The sequence below is a fragment of the Anarhichas minor genome, unplaced genomic scaffold (genome assembly GCF_050575085.1).
Source record: "Anarhichas minor isolate MPS153535 unplaced genomic scaffold, ASM5057508v1 ptg000020l, whole genome shotgun sequence".
Taxonomy (NCBI): Eukaryota; Metazoa; Chordata; class Actinopteri; order Perciformes; family Anarhichadidae; genus Anarhichas; species Anarhichas minor.
This window is the reverse complement of record NW_027466466.1, coordinates 2,743,825-2,763,268: the sequence shown is the minus strand read 5'-3', so window position 1 is coordinate 2,763,268 and position 19,444 is coordinate 2,743,825. Positions and strand designations below refer to the sequence as shown.

Here is a 19,444-nt window from a genome sequence, read left to right as displayed (position 1 = left end):
AAAAATAAAATAATATTTCATATTAGGCTTTTCTTTAATGCCGCAGATCCTTCACCTAAATGAGCCATTCAGTTTTCCTTCATGAACCATATCTGTGAGTGCGACTCTCATGCAGCACAGCATGTAACAGCTCATGTCCGTCTTCGGTGGGCACATCCTTGGCAATATAAAGCGGAGCCGATCACTCGTCTGCCTCACTCTCATGACAGGTCATGAGCTGTGGCGATGATGTGGTTCCTCCTTCTGCTCCTCTGCACAGCTCACAATCAGCTGCTGATCGTTCAAGGCAAGTTACAACTATTGTCTTTAAAGTCAACTCTCTGTATCTGGGACCATTTCAACAGTTTATATAAGTCAAGCATAGCAGTTCTGGAAGGTAAACGCATGCAGGTGCTGCAGGAAATGTCTTGCTGAACCTTAAAAAAAAATGTTTTCATCATTTCCTGAAGGTAAACGCTCCAATGAAAAGATAAGGGGTTGTGTGAACAGCACAGTAGTTTATTAGAATTACACCCGTTAGCAGCAATGTAGCGACTATGGTTCCAGTCTAGAAGTTTAGACACTATTTTTCTACATTTTCTTTTATCAAGGTTTAAAAATGTAAGTGCCGCTGTCAGCGTTTGACAGCCTCAATTTAGTGATGCGGACTGACTCGGCACATTTTGATGTAAGGTTAAAAGCTGAATAATAATAGTAGAAAAATATTGTATATATTATTTGATAACTGTGATGTGTAGAAAGAAACCCCATGCATCATGTACATTTAAAATTTGTACCAATTTCATATCTTTCATAAAAAATGTATGAGGGTGACCAAAAGTCATAGCACGTGTCCTCTGTATGATAAATGAATTCCTATTATGTAAGTCTCTTGATATAGAAGTTACATCGGAAGACTTTTGTCTAAAATACATTTAGTAAAGTCTGTGTAAAGCAATGTGGGTGATATTTAAATGAAGATAATCTTGCGTTGTTTTGGATTAAGTAATTTACAGGTTGCAGTGAATGTTTTCTTTATGTTTGACAACATATACATATATATATTTATATATTATATATATATATATATATATATATATATATAGTATTTGCTTTTATTATTTCTGCTCTTACCTTTACTTTACGTAAAGTGCCTTTGATTGCTTTTTAAAGCACTATACAATGTATATACGTATATATATATATACGTATATACATTGTATAGTGATTAAAACAGAAATAATAAAAGCAAATACAATATAACAAAAGAGATGACAAAAGAGTAAGGAGCAACACAAAAACATTCATAGCATCACAGGTTACAAGTATTTTAAATAGATGAGTTTTAAGTGCAGTTTTGTCTGAGGTGCTGGGGGAGGGAGTTCCAGAGGGATGGGACATCAATGGAGAAGGCCCTGTGCCCCCAGGTCCGATGTTCGGACAGAGTAGGGGGGTAAGAAGGCGTGTGGGAGCATGTCGGTGCAGGAGGTATGAAGGTATGAAGGGGTTCAGGGTTATGAAGGAGAATCTAGACCTGGATTCTGGATGTATTGTAGTTTATTGATGATTTTGGTGGGTGAGCCGTACAGGATGCTGTTGCAGTAGTCCAGTCGAGAGCTGATGAAGGCGTGGATGAGTGTTTCAGTGGCTGAGGAGGAGAGGGAGGGGCGGAGACGGGCGATGTTTTTGAGATGAAAGAAGGCGGTGTTTGTGATGTGAATGACGTGGCGTTCAAAGGAGAGGGTTTGATCAAAAATGATCCCAAGGTTACGGACATGTGTGGAAGCAGGAACAGTGGTGCCAGGAGAAGGTGAAGTCGTGGTGGGATTTGTTCAGTGATTTAAGGCCGATGATGAAGATTTCAGATTTGTCACTGTTAAGTTAGAGAAAGTTGGCTTGCATCCAGGTTACTATATCAGTGAGGCATACTGTTGATGGTGGAGTGGGTGGTGATGTAGAGCTGGCTGTCATCAGCATAGCATATGTATATACAGTATACTGTATATATATATGTTTATATTTATATATATACATATATATAAATTATTTTGAAGTACTTGGGTTTGAATCAAGCTTTTTTTTGACAAAGATTGACCTAAAGAGATATTCCTCGAAATACAGAAATGACCGATTTGTAAAATAAAGTTTTTTTCTCTATAAAATCATTTTTTTATTTGCATGTTAAAGTTGCGCTAAACATTTTGAACTAATAGTAACACATGATAGGGTATTCAAAATGGGGGGAAAAAAGAATGTTTCATCGTAGTGAGAGTTCATGTTTCTGTGACAGCTAAAAAAGCCTTCAAGACGACAGAGCTCACACATCTTTGCAAAGTTTTTATAACATTTGACTCAGTGAAAAGCACTTTTTGTCATAGTAAAATGTGTAGCGATAACTTATAAAAAAGAAAATGAACAGATGAAGCCCACAAAATGGTGACTAATACCCCCACTGCTTATATTTACACACTTCTATAAACCTCCTGCCGTGTGACCAGGTGAGGAGAGCACCATTCTGTTACATGGGAGCAACCCATGCGAAGGCTACATCGGGATCTACCACAATAGCAGATTGGGCTACGTTGGGGGGACAAACTGGATCGATAATAACGATAAAGTGGTGTGCAAGAGCATTAACTGTGGGGACCCCAAAGAGAGCTCGTCGATGCCCACGCCAGGGCCCATCGACATGGTCTGGATCGACGATGTGAACTGCAAAGGAGACGAGAGTAATCTGTGGGAATGTTCATTTCCTGGCTGGGCCGTCATTCCCCCCCCAATGGGTTCTCTGCAAAAGATTACATGTTCACGTAAGGCTGAGCTTTTACACTTATTAAGATACAAAATGTGCTGCTAAAAGTTTTCCTAAATATAGAAAATTACATGATGATGATGATGATGTAATTGGATTACCTGTGTTTGCTCCTCTAGGTAAAATCAATATAAGACTGGATGGATTTAGGTGTGCGGGAGCTGTCCAGTACTCCATAGATGGAGGGGACACGTATTCGGGTTACTTTTGTGATACCAACTGGGGTAAGAGTTCGCATCATGCATACAGTGCACTTCAACAGCATTCAGTCTTGACCCAGTGGGTTGAAGACGTACTGCACTCAAAATTCTACTTCAGTAAATGTATGAAAAGTGGGCCTGTTATGCATCAATGTGTATTTTACTGCTGGTGGAGGTGCAGTAGTTTTCTCTACTTTGTACAAAGTCAGGTAGTTCCATCCTGTGGTTCCCAACCTTGTGGGCCTCAGGTATTTATTTAAAGTGACTATGAGGAACTTTGAACTGGTTCTGAAACAGTCTCAATTTAATACTGATGTCTCTATATGACCTATGTAAGTAAACGAGACCGTCAGCGAGAAAATTAGCTATTTCTACAAAGTAATTCTCAATGCTCTTCTGTGCCACTGGGGTTAGATTCAGTGCAAAATCAGATGAAATCATGCAGGTTCACCAGAAACTCCTTCCAGGCCTCTGACCAGCAGAGCTTCGCCTCACTGGGAGCCAACAGAGACACCGCACTGCTGGAGGCCCAGGCCGTATTACTGGGCCTGCTGGAGGGAAGAGAGGCACAGGAGCACCAGAACCTGGAACTGTGCGGAGCAGACTGTCAGACCCTGCTGCGGTAAAATGAGAGGTTTTCTAAAAGGGACTCTGGTGCTCAGAAACACTACCGCTCTCGTCAACAGGGACCGCCAAAATCGACACAAAATCGACACAAAATGAAAGTTCCTCGTAGTAACTTTAAATGAAACGACCTGAGAAGTTTAGAGGGGAAGGCAGTTATAGCTTATAACTCAACTTTTTTTTTTTTCTCCTTCTATATTTTAAAGCTCAAAGAAGTTTTGGTGTTCACTTTTGACTTTGTAATGCATTTAAATGGATTTGTTTGGGTTAGGTGTCAGGTGTTGTGATATGTTTAGTAGTATGATGATGATTATTCAACACTGTACATGTGATTCCTCTCACATAAAAGACGAGACTGCTGCTGACCTTTTGTGCCACACCCTCAACTGCGGCACGTCCAAGGAGATTGTTAAGCAGCCATGGATGGGTTGGAAGGGATTTAAAGAAAAGAGTGAAAGGATGAAGATCAATTGTTTGGGTAATGCCACTCATCTGTGGCAGTGTGCCCAACTGCCGGATAAAACTCCTTGCACCAACCCTGCTTCTGTCACATGCACAGGTAACACACACACACACACACACACACACACACACACACACACACACACACATACAGTCATTAAGTTTACTCGAGTGTTGCAGAGAATTAAGAAATGGTTCATGAACAGATCACGAGAGAGTGCAACTCAAACCAGACGCATCGAATGTATGTTCCGGAGAGTTGCTAAAAGAGGAAAAAGACGTCTGGAACCCTGTCCAAAACAACAAAACCGATCCTAATGACTGGTGCAAGCAAATGCACTGTGGCAGCAGCGTCAGTCACAGTCAGGATGACAACGGCTCACATCTGACATGTTCAGGTATTTGAGCTAATTCATATCCAAACCTCATCTTTCCCACAAGCAACCACTAATTTGTTGAATTTCCAGATCATCAACAACTTTGTTCACCATGATTTTTATTCAACCTCTATATCTTGAGCCACTCAGAAAATATTAATCGTGATATCAAAAACCACTTTCCTATGTTTGTTTTGTTTTTTCCTTCACAGACGATGTTAAAGTGGTTCTGATGGTGAATAATAAACACACCAGGTGCTATGGTTCAGTTTATGTTGAAGTGAATGGCACAAGTCAACCGGTGTGCGCCTCCGACTGGAACGACAGGGCTGCTAAAGTGGTTTGCTCGGAGCTAAAGTGTGGGAGAGTGAGTTTTCCGAACCAGAAGTTCAGTAGCCGTGTTTACATGTTGCATTCACGTACATTTATGTGCATTAGATAAACCTGTATGGGAACGGTAAAATGCGCCCAAAAAACTTCTGCCGTAGCAAACATTTAACTTGTGTGTCTGAACAGCTGCTTCTGCTGGTTATTCCCATAGCGTGCTGACGCTCGTCTTTATTCGACTCCTGACAGTATGAAACATGGCCGATACTTGCTAAAATGAAAGAACTATTAACTCTTGACCAATAGAAAGAAATTCCCGAAGACCTCTCTCCATGTTTCTCTTGTTAAGGGACTTTTGGTTTATAACCGCTTCTTCTTCTTCTTCTGACGGTTTACAGCTATGTAGCCTATAGCGTCGACTTCTGACCAAACTATGCGCCGAACTAGCATTTATTTTTGTGGCATTTTAAAAAGTTTGCTTAAAAATGCTTCACAATTGAATGGAAGCACGGCTAGTGGCACTTCTAAAATAAATGTTTTATTTAATGCAAGCCCATGTAACTTTGCTCAATAGCAGCCACTGTGGCCACAAGTGACAATTACAGGATAATGGCAAATGTATAGTATAGTATACTATAATATAATATATATATATATAATATATATATAATATAATATAGTATAGTATATCAGTTGCAGAAGTAGAGAATAAAGTCATGAAGTCAGCAAAATGACAATAATATCGAACGTGTGCTAACATTAGCAAACATTAGCAGCATAAGCTACTGGTCATGCCAGACCTCGTAAATCTGTAGCAGCAAAACCCCCGAGTGTGTTAAATTAAGTATTAAGCACGAGTATGTTTCATGGCGCATTGTGTTTTATATTATTAGCATTCTTTATATAACTTTTCATTTGTAAGAAGAAGACTGTTGTTTTTTTTACACAAGTTACATAGTCTCGCTTTAAATGTGGAAAGAAATAGTTTGATATTTTTGAAAATACGCTCATTCACTATCTTGCTGAGAGTTCCATCAGAGGATCAATACCACTCGCATATCTTTTCGTCAAACATGAAACCAGGAGACGATTAGCTTAGCTTAGCGGTAAGGCTGGAAACTAACGGGGAGGGCTTTTTTACCTCTAGGCTAGCTGGTTCCCCCCCAGTTCCAGTCTTCATGCTAAGCTAAGCTAGACATCTCCTGGCTGTAGCTTCATATTTAACCGACAGATGTGAAAGTGGTACTCGGTCTTCTCATGTAGCTCTTGACAAAAAACGGCTTTCTTCTAGGTGTTTCGTACAAGTGGAGAGAAGTCTCGTAAGAAGTCTAACACACGGGGGATAATGGACCACGTGTCGTGCTCAGGCAACGAAGCCTCACTGTGGCACTGTAGAGCCAAACGTGACAACAACAACCCTCTTTCATGTACTTCCACCGCCTACGTAGTCTGTGCAGGTGAGATATGGCAGGAGTCATATGGTGATAGTCTTCCTGTTATTTTTAACTTTGACATGATGGTGGAAGCAAAGATTTGTGTGATGTCATGTTGTGATACGAAGTATAGTATACATCCAATGTCATTTATTTCTGCCCATGTGGGTGCAATATGAGCACGTGTTACATGTTTGACAATTCTCTTGATGTCATGGAGCAGATAGCATCGGAGTGAGATTAAGAGACGGTCCTGGAAGATGTGCCGGGAGACTGGAGATCCAGCATGAGGACACATGGCAAAGGGTTTACAAAGGATTGTCCAACATCGACTCAGGTTTTGTCTGCGGACAATTGGACTGCGGTAAAACAGGAAAATCCAATGAGAAAGAATTCAGCCAGGGTTCAGGTGAATTTCTGCAGTATGCTGTACAATGCGAGAACAAACCCAAAGACATATCTGATTGTCTCAAAGAAATCAACAAACCCATGGGGAACGGGAAGGCAATGGAAATAACCTGTGAGGGTGAGTGTTTTTTTTTCTTTCCATTTGTCTGTTTTTCTCATTCATCGAATCCAACCTGTCAGGTACAGCAGAGAGGTGTAGACACTCAAGTGAACTTGATTCTAATACAGCCATTACAAGGTCGAAAGAGTCCACCTGGAGTTTGTATGTGAAATTTGACTCCATATTTTAGCCCTCTGATTGTCTCACCTTGTGAAAAGTGCATTAGCAAATACTATTTATTTTATTTTATTTTTTCATTACACATCCAGCTGACATGGAGTGATATTAGCATCCAAGTCGTGTTTCAGGGTACCTGACCAATATTCGCTCTGCTATAGCACCAACTCCTGAGAGAAATATTAGGTAAAATTAAAACAAATGTTCCAATATGTTCACAAGCTAGTTGCTACCGTAACGCGGTTGATGATATTGCTGATACTGAACCAAAACTGTACAATCTGTACAATCAACCCAATTAGCTGGAAGACGCTAAACTGCTAAACTTTAAAACTACATCTCACCATTTTCATGATTGTTATAAAGTAACTTTCTGTATTTGCTAACCCTATCTTGTGAGGAAAGAAGGGTGGACACGTTACTAGTCTATAATAACCTAATATAACAGCCTGTCTTTCTTTTGTCCCTGTCAGAGCACAAGGTGGTTTTTCTGAAGGAGTCCTGTTCCGGCATGGTGGGGATAGAGCAAGGCGGCAAAACCTACTGGCTCTCCGGCTCTAACACGACATGGAACCAAGAGTCTGCAAACACCGTGTGTCAGCAGATGCACTGTGGGAATGCTTCATTCGTTACCTCAAGCGATAAAATGACACAATCCATTTGGGAAAAATCTTACAGCTGCTCATCCAACAACGAATCTCTGTTTAACTGTAAAAAAATCGAAACACTGCCATCTGACCATGCAGACACTATTGCCACCGTGACATGCTCAGGTAATGTGAAATTACATTTTTGAATTGAAAACTCGTCTTTTATTCGTCATGGCCATTAATTATTACGTCACCGGTTGTCCTGTGATCAAGTTTAGAGATATATGAATGTAGACAAATGGTTCTGTTCTGAAATAAATGATGCAAGTCTGCATACAACATCCTTTTGCTGTTTGGTTTTCACGACAGGAAAAATTACAATGGAGCTGGACAAAGAGTGTTGGGGCAATGTCAGAGTTTGTTTGAACAACACGTGCGGAGGGGTGTGTGCCGACGCCTGGACAGTTGAAAAGTCGGTGATGCTGTGTAAAAATCTGCGCTGCGGTAAAGCCCTGATTGCCACCGCCCAGCCTAAACAAAGCCAGGTCATTTTCAAAAGTGTGCACTCCACGAAAAAGACGACCGACCTGACCCAGTGCAACTTCGTCAGAAATGATGACAAGACGTGTGTCCCAGCCTATGTTGTCTGCTCAGGTAATTGATTTAAAAAGAATATATATATGTATATATATTCAAAACCAATATTATTTGGAAAATTAGATGTTTATCCTTCACCTTCATCACTTCACATTTCAGTTGATTCTTGACCCTATAGGTAATATTTTCAATTGTATCCTTCAGGTAGTCTGTTTATTAGGCAGCTACCTGAACATCTCAAAGATTCCAGTGAAATCTAGAGGCAACTTAGACCGAAGAACAACGTATTCGTTATATGCCAAATCATTTTACATCAAAACAAGTTACTCTTCACATGGGAAAAATACTTCCTCACTCCCAACTTGTCAAAAACTGAGGCTTTATCTATGGCCCTACAATTCAAGCTATGACGCTCTAGGTACCCTGCTAGCGCCAGGGAAATGTTACATGCTCGTGCAACATAAGTTTGCTTAGATTTTAGGTTACTTAGTTAGGTTTAGGAAACCAAACTTCTCGGTTAAGTTTAGGAAAAGATCGTGGTTTGGGTTGAAATAACTGTGCTCGTTACGAAGTGTGTACGCGGTTTTAGTGAAGTACATAAATGACGTAAGAAAAGTATGGTAAAATAAGTGGTGTTGACTTTTGGTGTCACACGGGACATAAACAGCGGCCTCCTGGGGGAAAGTCTATGTTTATCAGACGGGACCCCCTGACCTCCCGAAGCGGACTTCCTTACTCCTTATTCTACAGTCAGATGAGTTTACATTGGAGTTAGTTGAAAGCCTGGTGCGTCTCATCCTAAAGGGTGCCCCGGGTGTGTCGTTATCAGATGGCGGGAGCCGCGGACCAAGCGTCTCTATTTGACGAGTTGAGATTGAGAACGGGTTGGGAAAAAACCAACAATCAATTGTTTATTTCTCTGTCTTTGAACAAATGGCATAAATAACATAAGGGGTCTAACTTGGTAACTTGAATTGTTGCGTTGCAGGTAGCGTCAAACCCAGATTTAATGATCCAAGAGATAAATGTTCTGGAAATGTGGAGGTGCATTATGAAGACAAGTGGCTCCCAGTTTGCACCGGTGCTCTCAAAGACAATAACATAAACACAATCTGTGAGGAGCTGAAATGTGGTAAAGCCGGCAAACCGATCGCCTACTTCGGACCTGAGGCAGCACGGCCTTATTCCATTACAGAAATCCAATGTGATGCAAAGGAGTCATTCCGGGCATGTACTATCAAGCCTGAGAAGAGCTCCTGCAAAGCAGGTGCCCTCCAATGCTCCGGTATGTCAAATGATTTTGTCTCAAATTGATCAATTTCAACATGTCTTCCTTAATCTTAATCACAGTGTAAACTAATTAACGTATGTAATCTGCGTCTTGAGTTCTTGCCACTTAATAATTTGTGTGCATTTCCTTAATCTTATCTCACCTCTGCCTGGATGCTTTTTGTTGTTAGAATGGAGAAAGATGGCGGTGGCTAAAGGCAAGGCCTGTAGCGGACCTGCGATGGTTCACTCGGAGGGGAAAAAAAGTGCCATTGTCTTTGAGGGCTGGACAGAAACTATGGGGGAGAAACTTTGCAAGGATTTGGAATGTGGCTCATTGAAGAACAACACAAAAATAAATTTTTGGTCTTTTTTTAACACAAGCTTCAGCTGTGCAGATGTAGGGGATCCAAACAAAACCATCTGGGACTGTGAAAAGAAAGTCTCTCCCTTCGGTGAAAGTCAATCAAAGCCGCAGCTCTTGATTGAATGTCAAGGTAAAATGAATTGTCTGCAGGATTGCCTTTGTAAATGATCATAGTATCTTCACTAAGAAAAACTACTATTACTATAGCTGTTTTGTTTTTACAGACGGCAAGCTTAGTGTAGCTTAGCATAGCTTAGCATAAAGACTCACAGGAAGCAGGATAAAACAGATAGCATGGTTCTATCCAAAGATTAAAAAAGAAACACTAAAGCTCACTAATTTACTAATAATAATTTTCAGGGGGTTATGAGTTCAGCTATTTCTAGCTAACTAGATATTCCAGCACATAGCCCTCCAGAAAACCGCCGTCGTTGCTCCTTTGATATTTGATCTTGTTACTATACTGCTTTCCTTCCTAGGTGAACCCGAGGTCACCCTTTCAAAGACACAGGACAGTAACGTGATGATAAATGGCATAGAGGTGTGCGACAGTAACTGGAAGGAGAACAACTCACATATGGTTTGCCGACAGAATAATGAGAGCAAAGCCATTGCCAAAACCTCCCATAATAAAAATCCTATCCCAGGTAAAGACTACTACCATGTCAGTTGTGAGGACAACCATTATGCACTTGGCCAGTGCAAGAGAGCCCTGGGACAGTGTACAGGAAAGTTGGTGTCCGTTTACTGTGTTGGTAAGTATGATTGTGTGTGCTTTTTGTCCAAAATGCAGAGTATTCATCTGATCTCCCTGTCACCTTGTCTGAAGAAATATTATTAATATTATTTTAGAGGGAAAAAATATGTTAGCAATGAGCCAAATTAAGTTTTTAGGGCCCTCACACCTTGTTTTTCCACGTTATTCTTGATTCTTCCATTTTATCACAATATAAAATATTTATTTGTTTGCACATTTACGTAAAATACACGGTTTCTCTGTTGATGCCTTGAAAGTGTCCCCTGAGAGTGACATCATTTTTCTGATCTTTGCAGCCGAAATAGTGAATCCCTTCCAATACAGAATGAAATACAGTACAGAACTGTTTTGACGCGCTTACTCTTCGCTCTGTTTGCAAGAGAGCCATGTTCAAAATATTGACGCAACTCTCCCGTCAACTATAGCCAGGAGACGATTAGCCTAGCTTAGCATAAAGATGAGGAGCAGTGGGGAACAGCTAGCCTGGCCGTCTCTATCCCAAAAAAAAAAGAAGCAACTCATCCTTTTTACACTTTGGTTTTAATACCTTTGGACCGAGCCAGGCTAGCTGTTTCCCTCTACTCCCAGTCTTGATCCTCAGCTTAGCTCACCGTCTCCTGACCCCAGCTTTATATTAACGAAACGGATATATTAGAGCATTATGGTTCATTCTGTCGAATTCCCGGCAAGAAAATGGATAAGCCAAAATGCCAACCTATTCCTTGAAACATAATTCCTTTTTTTCATTCTTATCATTTTTACAGGCAATGCCCAGTTCAACACCACAGAAAAATGTGGAGGTCAGATTCAAGTCAAATATCGAGAGAAATGGGAAAAAGTGTGTCTCCTGACGCCATTTACCAAGGCACATTCTAAAATACTGTGTGAGCAGCTTAGCTGTTATGGCTACAAACAGATACCAAGCAAATACAACGACATGGTAAATCTTTGAATTTCCACTGTTTTGTTTGTTTCCACTCATTAGTCTAATAAGTATGGTGACATCACAGGATCTTCTGTTTCACTATATGCTGTTCATTCAGCCCTCACTTGTAGCTGTCAGGCTGCATTTAAAAGTATCCCTTTTGAATTTCAAGGTCAACTTGGAAACATCACTGAGTTGCACCGCTGATAACCAGGACATCAAGCACTGCCTCAGCCAAGAGTCTTGTGAGGGAAAAAGACCTGCTGAGATCTACTGTGACGGTAACCAAAACCACAAATCCTTCTCCCCAATAAGTCAAGCTTGTTCCCCAAATATCCATTCAGTTGTCTGGCATCGGAATCCGCTTTTCGCAATCTGTAAAATCTGAATTTATTCAACATCGATTAATGTGTCACAGAATGTCTAGAAGAATCCAGCAGCATCTCGGCTCTGTGAGTAAAAGACAAGGTGGCTGTGTTTGATTTCAGAATATGTGGTCCCACCAACCGAGCGACCCGACTCGCCCACGACCTCCATATGGCCTGCAATGCTGTTGGTAGGATTCGCTCTGGTTCTGGTGATATTGATTGTCGTGTTCATTCGAATCTACACGATCAAGAAAGCCAAGAAAAGCTCGAACGACTTGCGTGAGTATATTTTTCTATCACAACCTGTCTTAGTTTTTATTGCTTGAGTTACAATTGAGTATTGGTCATTTGTTTCATTTTTAATGTCTTGAAAAAGTGAACCATTCTAACAGAGGTAATGAATAAAGATGTACTGGAGCCTTCTGCCACAAGAGGCCAGACGTTCTGCATGCTGACTCATTTCTGACTGCTGTATGCTGCTGTATAAGACCATCAAAAATAACAGCTGCTTTTGTCCAGCATTTATATTTCAGCTCAAAACTCTGACTTTAAAAAGAGTTTAATATACGCATATGCTGTCCTGACCAGTAAACATCTCATGCTCTCTTTTTGTGGTGTAGCTGGAATGTTGTCAAGAAAAGAAGTGGAGATTGAAAGTGGCAGCTATGACGACGTGATGAGCAAATCAAATGAAATGGAGGAACTGAATCATGGCGGTGAGTCGTTGTTTTATTTGAATTTTTTGTGTGTAATTTCCTAAACAATTTGAAGAAGATTGAATCCTAGTTTTATATCACCAGTATTTACATGTGTGCAGTGTGGTAACATAAGATAAGAAAAGATAATATAGAAATGTATGAATCCCAAAGGAGATTTGCTCAAAAAGAGTAGCAAATATAGATAAAATAAAAGAAGTAATATTAAAATAAAGGGAAATAGAATAGCAATAAGAGTAGGATCAATTTGACTGAAATAGAAATGTAAAATACAACAATATAAGAATAAAAAACCGAAAGTGAATAAGACATAATGCTAACACCAGTGCCTAATAGAATAACAATAAGAGTACCATTGTGCATGGCAATGAGAGAACATTGGAAAAGGTATTGAATTTGAATATTATTAAACATGATATTGACGTAATATTGCACGATGTTGCAAAAGCAATATTTTACAGGAGATGAATATAATTGTTCATATCGCAGTATTTCATTTTACATTGCATTATGTCGGCATCCCAGCGATATTGCTATCATTGTGCTTTTATAATATTATTATTATATATATGTTATATTATAATATTTTTTATAGTGTATATATTATAAGTATACTTCTACACACAGTCTATATAACATCATAACACTAATTAATAACACATTCAATGTCACCTCTCTAATGACTTTCTATCTTATTTTAGTTTCTATTTATTTCATTCAAATCGTCCTCTCTTTGTTGTCGTACCTCTGTTCTGCTTCCTTGGGGATGAATTGAGTCTCAACTTCAATATTCACACTTGATGTCAAAGTAAAAATAAGCACAGACTTGGAATATGGAGAACATAACTTTCATTTGAATGGTTTAATTGCATCGTGATTTCGAAACGCAGGACGATGTGAGCGTATTTGTTAAAGGCGCATGAATGTTGTTCACGCAGGATTGAGACCCGAGTCTGAAGTCATGATGGAGACCGACGCGCCGAGCACTTCCTCATTTCCTTACGATGACATCGACGACCCGGCTGCGGCTCAGCCGCTGATCTCTCAGGCCGCCACTGCCGGCGCCTCAGGAGGTGACTGCATCCAAAGTTCCGAACCACTTTGATCACATCTTTTTACACACCAGAATACCAGTACTGTGACAAAGTCTCGCATTGTCAGCAATCAGACTAACTAAGTCGAACTGTTTTCACAGATGGGGTGATTTACGAGGTGGACGACCAGCAGGAGAATCACGAGGACATCGAGGCCAGCCCTGAAATCACTCGGACCAAAGCTGAAGTCCACGACAGCACCCAAACCACACCACATGAGAGCGATGCAGCGGCACCTCTAGGATCAGTGCAGGGGGATTAGGACTACCTGGTGCCAAGACGGGTGAGCCAAAACTGAGTTTGGCTAAGCAAAGCGGATCTCCCCAAAAACCCATAAACTATGGGAGCTAAACTCTGACACAAACATACAAAAAAAAAGTCAAAATTACAGATGGGTAAGCAATATTACAGTACCGGGTCTTTGTATGCTGCAGAAATTTGGTGAAGGGGTTAAAATAAACTTAAAATTATATGTATAGAAGAAAAAAAAGCATCTCTAGATGAAACAGAGTGAATCCATACTCTGAAATACTGATAATTTCGGATAAGACAATATTGTATAGATTATGAATAGAAAAAGAGTCTTAGAAATGTCTTGTATACACAGAAAACACGATCTGATTGAAGTGTGTTTTAGCTCATCATTTTGCGTATTATCAGTCATCACAAACAAAGTGTTAGCCGGTGAGGAAAAATGCCATCCCTCTTCAAATGTAGTAGATGAAAGTGATGCGAACTTAGAGTCATAAGCATAGTTGCAATAACAGCTTTCTGATTTTCTACTGCCTGTGTTGATTTTATGTTTTTTTTTTAATTAAATGTGCTCATGATGGTTTAGAATCATGTAGGATTTTATGATTTGTTTGTTAAATCTGATGCAGTAGTTTCTGTTGTACAAAGCTTCGATGATTTAAACAATATTTTATGAGAAAATGTGATTGCTATAAAAACATATATGTGAACAATAGTAGGTGAAAAAATTGTCAAACGTGTATAAAATGGTATAACACAGCTGATAGTGTAAACCCATATTATCACATGGTTACATTGTATATTTCTGTGTAAGTTCATAGTTGTAAGTTGTAAGAATGTCACATTCATCTTTAAAAAAAAAAAAAAGAATAGTTGCTGAGAGTTCGATGACGATGTCTGTACGGTGAATACGAAGCTATAGCCAGCAGCTGGTTAGCTTAGCTTAGCATGAAGACTGGAAACAGGGTAAAACAGCTAACCGGGGTCTGTCCGCAGGTAACAAAAGCCAGCTGGGCTGTACCCAAATCTGAATTCTTCAACTTCAAGATTCAAGAGATTTATTTGCCATTTGCAGCGTAGAAAGTACACAGGAATTATTCAAGCAATGCTCACTGAGTCAGTCTGAAAGGAAAAACAAGAAACAAAAGGCACATCGGTAATAAGATTCATCTTAATAAATGAAAATAGCGGCATTTATAAGTTAACAATAAATAGATACAACATAAATAAATTTGAATCTGATTTTACTTTTCAAAGCAAAGATTTGACAATTTGTACCGTTTTATTTTTTAATATAAACTGAAAAATCTAATTTCAGTGATAAATTCCACCACAGTAACATTGTCAAATGCGTTTAAGTACTATTTGACAATATATTGTCTTTACTATAGAATAAAGAGAGCTAGCCGTTTCCCCCTGATTCCAGTCTTTGTGCTAAGCTAAGCTAACCATCTCCTGGCTCTATAGCTTCAGATTTACCTTACAGACGTGGTAGTGGTAATGCTCGGCAAGAAAGCAAATATACATACTTCCAAAATTGTCAAAGTGTTTTTATAAAACATGAATATAACGTTCAGTTAGCCGTGAATGTCGTCTTTTATTGTGACTTCAACAACAATGTGTGTGTTGTCAAATTGGTGAATTACTTTTAACTGTTGTAAAATGATCTCTTTCCCTGTGTCGTATTCGTTGCATTGTTTTTGATTCTTGTAAAATTGCCATTTATCTTGCCACTTCATGTTACACAGTTCACAATTCAGTCAGTGCATCATGGCATCGGCTGTGAAGCAGTCAGTGTATCTTGTGGCAATGCTCCATTGTATTAGCCTCGTGTCAACAGCAGCTTTGTGCAGCACAACATTAAATTTTTTGCAGAGACGTGGTGTGTGTTGTGTTACCACTTTTAGGTTTTATCCTCCACTTGCAACAGGTGATGCCCCAGAGATTCAGAGCGTTTTTTTGGAAATGGCTCAGATGTTGAGTATCAAACTGTATGTTATATATGCCATATATAGTTTGATACACAGCACAATAAGCCTTCTTCACAAGACTCCAATTGCAGAGCGACTCAAGATTGCCTCAAATTCACCGCTGCTCTCATCTTTAACAATATCTTATGTAGCTTTCTGGTTTTTTTTTTTTAATTTTTAAATTTGTTGAGTTATTTTTAATTAATTAGTTGTGATTTTTCCCAGCATTTATCACACAGAGCCGAGCGGTCACCCCGGACGTCAAACAAATGTAAAATGAATCCAAACAATGTGGCTCTGCTCAAAACATTTTGAATACAGTTTCATCCCCGTGCACTTTAACAGTCTCTATAATCACTTAAACATCCCCCTCCCCCAGTAGTGGAGACACAGAGAGAGAGAGCAGCTGCTCGCTACAAATGTTAACATGAGTAGTGCCATCCGCCAGGGACCGACAGACACACCGGTGCTGCTTTCAACAGACTGACAGACCCCGCTAGAGCCCCACATGTTTAGTCAGGAGTTATCCAAGGGCCACTGAGATCACAGAGCCAGCGATACACCCAAAGGGACTAATTTGAAAGCAGCAGCCCTCCTGTGATATGTAAACATCACGCCCAGCCTCGATGTCAGGGGCCTTGCTGAGGGATCAAGATGCGGGATTAAGTCTGCCGTGCGACTGGAGCTGAAATAGATACGGTGGAGACAAAGTGGTCTGTAAGGTTTTCATTCAGTCTCAGTAAGCATTCAGTCAGATTTGTAAGACTTTAATAAGTAATCTGCTTTGTTTACCACAGAGCTGATCCCTTGGCAATAAAACTGTGGTGAGCAAACTCTGGTCTCTGTGATCCTCTGACCCTGTTTATGTCTGGCGTCACACTGGAGTTTTTTAGCCCTCAATATCATGTTAAATGTATCATTTCCCAAAAAATACCATTGTTCTCAGGAATGACAATGTCAGCCGGCCCACTACTTGGGTCCAGACTGAAATAATTCTTTATCTTATGTGAATTTCAGTTTCAGTCTTTTATCATATTTTTAGTTTCAAGAGTTTTTATTTTGCTTCACTGTCACGTCCTTTAAATGGAACATTTCATGTTCTGAAAGAACAAAGGACCACTTGTCTTGAAATGAGCCCTCTTTCCATTATGCATCCGGAACACTCTGACGTGTCTCCTCTGCTGGCTTGCGGCTCTAGTGGTCCTCAATTGGAACCAAAAGTTTCCTCAGACACCTCACGGTGTCTTTTTAAGGAGGTAACATACAGACGAGCCATCGGCTGAGAGAAAGGCCCCAGTTGTGGTGATTTTCCATCACAAACAATATGGTATTATTAATAGTGCTCCCTATTTGGTGTCATCCAGAATGCCTGGATGTGTGTGCGTGTGTGAGACAGACAAGACAAGAACGGTGAGAGAGAGGCCGTGTCAGGCTGCCAACACATGACTTCTCAATATATCGTCTTTTGATTCAACGTGTACTCCACACATACTGTAGCCGTAACAATTCATACGATGTGCCAAAGAGAAGGAAAATCATTTAATATTTTTTTAACTGGGTGGGAACTCTGAGCTGTATAATGTAGAAAACAAATAAACAGAATTAAAATGAATATTGGACCAAAAAAACAGGTGAATGTCTGATTGTGGTAATAGCTCAATTAGTACAGGAATGACAGGAAATTTGCAGAGATTGAGACTCCTAAAATCATGAATGCAGACATACGAATAAGACTCATGACTGGAAACTCATGTGCATCTAAGGCCCTGTCCACATTACTCCATTTTTACTCCGTCTTTGCTACGTTTACACTGAGCGGCCACACTACGCCGGAGTTTTGGAGCACCCTAAACGGAGGAGTCTGAAAACTCCCCCGAGGTTGGAGGTGTTTGAGAACTCCGGGGTTGCGTTTTGCGTGTGGACGGTCGGATACGGATGTGCTTAGAAAAAATGACGCCCACACCCGTGTTCGCTACTGGATTGGTTCTTGGCAACCATGACGTCTCCGTCCCTGATTCGTCACACTCACTATCACGTGACCCGTACCCGGAAGAAAACAAACTGGGCTACCAGTGACAAACATTCACCTTCACACCTACGGGCAATTTCGAGTCTCCAAATAACCTAAGCTGCATGTCTTTGGACTGTGGGAGGAAGCCGGAGATCCCGGAGGGAACCCACGCTGCAACAGGGAGAACGTGCAAACTCCACATAGAAGGACCACCCGGGATCGGGGATTGAACCCGGGTCCCTCTGTGAGGTGACAGTGCTAGCCACTACACCACCGTGCAGTGTGTAAGTGTAAGTGTTGATGTTAAAGTAAATTTGATGTGAGAGAGAGAGAGAGAGAGAGCGAGAGACCCGCAGCGCTGTAACTACGTCTGAAAAATAAAACTTCTAAAACTTTCCACGAACTGTGTCTGTTTGAGTTTATAGAGGAAGATTTTAGAGGAAGATCTTAAGTATCAAATACAACCTTTCATTATTAAAGACTACTTTATTACTCTGTCGTATTTTTTTTTAAACTAAGCAAGCAATCCACTTCCTGTTTACACCGTCACGCGCATGCCCAGTGTACGTTAATGGTCACGTGCTGTCCGCCTTCGAAGGCTGCAGTGTGGACGCAGATCAACTCGAGAATGATGCTGAAACTCCCGTGTGGACGGAGATCGTTTCTATTTGACAAATCTGCATCCAAGGAGAAACGGAGTAATGTGGACAGGGCTTAAAACATCAAAACAGTTTTCTTTAAGAACGGGGCGAGTAGTTGATGTACAAATGGGCATTTCGGGGGTGTAGTTTCCCCTTTAAGGTCTGACAATTCCCTTGGGTTTGTGGTAAACTGAGGTGTATGTATTTTAATTTAATATGATAAAACATAAGGTATGGTTAAGACTGAGCTGTAACTAGTGACTTTATTGACAGCTTATAAGTGGCCAGGTTGTAAAAAATCCCTTTAAATGATTTTTGTCCTATTCATCGGCTACATTTAATTTTGAATCAACATTTAACAAATTGTTTATAACATGTGGTTGTAGGCAGGTGCAAGTGGTTATTAATACATTTGTCAATGACTGCAACTCTCTCTGTGGTCACCCATAGGTGGAGGTTGGTGTATAAACAGATAATGAGCGAGAATAAAGTAAAACATCTGTAATAATCTCTTATTCATGTAGTTATTGCTGCAGGTAAAATGTCATCAATCTATTCTGTTCCATTTGGATATGACGCAGTTATGAACGTCAGCAACATTAATATATGCTCATGGTTTCTCTCGTTATATAATAAGACATTGTGTCTGCAGATGAAAAACTGGAACCAAATCATAAATAAAAGGTCATTAGATAGTTTTATTAACCTGGTAACAAAAAGTTGTTTTTGTTAAACGTTTGAACCATGTCAAGTCAATTATTTATTTTATAAATTATACATTTTCATACAAGCAGAGCTACTCCACAATCTATCCAGGTCCCCCCCCCCCGGTAACTGCAAAAGCAACCCTGGCAGGGGGCCACTGGCGTTGGGCAATAAAAAGGGTCAGAAAGGCCCTATCTATGTGTCACAGTGCATGATGATTTACCAACATGCCGTTTAAGTACTCGAGTATCTGAAACACGGCAGCCTTGTAGATAAGATAAAA

General features: G+C 40.2%; 1 protein-coding gene across 1 annotated transcript; it reads left to right on the top strand.

Annotated features, from left to right (window-relative positions):
• The first annotated feature begins 225 nt into the window (after positions 1 to 225).
• Positions 226 to 15,705, top strand: LOC142954370 (scavenger receptor cysteine-rich type 1 protein M130). Its single transcript, XM_076095335.1, has 19 exons — positions 226 to 286; positions 2,478 to 2,789; positions 2,911 to 3,015; positions 3,965 to 4,174; positions 4,284 to 4,475; positions 4,667 to 4,825; positions 6,092 to 6,238; positions 6,438 to 6,740; positions 7,373 to 7,672; positions 7,859 to 8,143; positions 9,075 to 9,371; positions 9,547 to 9,852; positions 10,202 to 10,477; positions 11,244 to 11,419; positions 11,577 to 11,685; positions 11,893 to 12,051; positions 12,393 to 12,488; positions 13,427 to 13,576; positions 13,684 to 15,705. The coding sequence occupies exons 1-19, from the start codon at positions 226 to 228 to the stop codon at positions 13,842 to 13,844; spliced, it is 3,804 nt and encodes a 1,267-aa protein (XP_075951450.1). The 3' UTR covers positions 13,845 to 15,705.
• Positions 15,706 to 19,444: the final 3,739 nt, after the last annotated feature.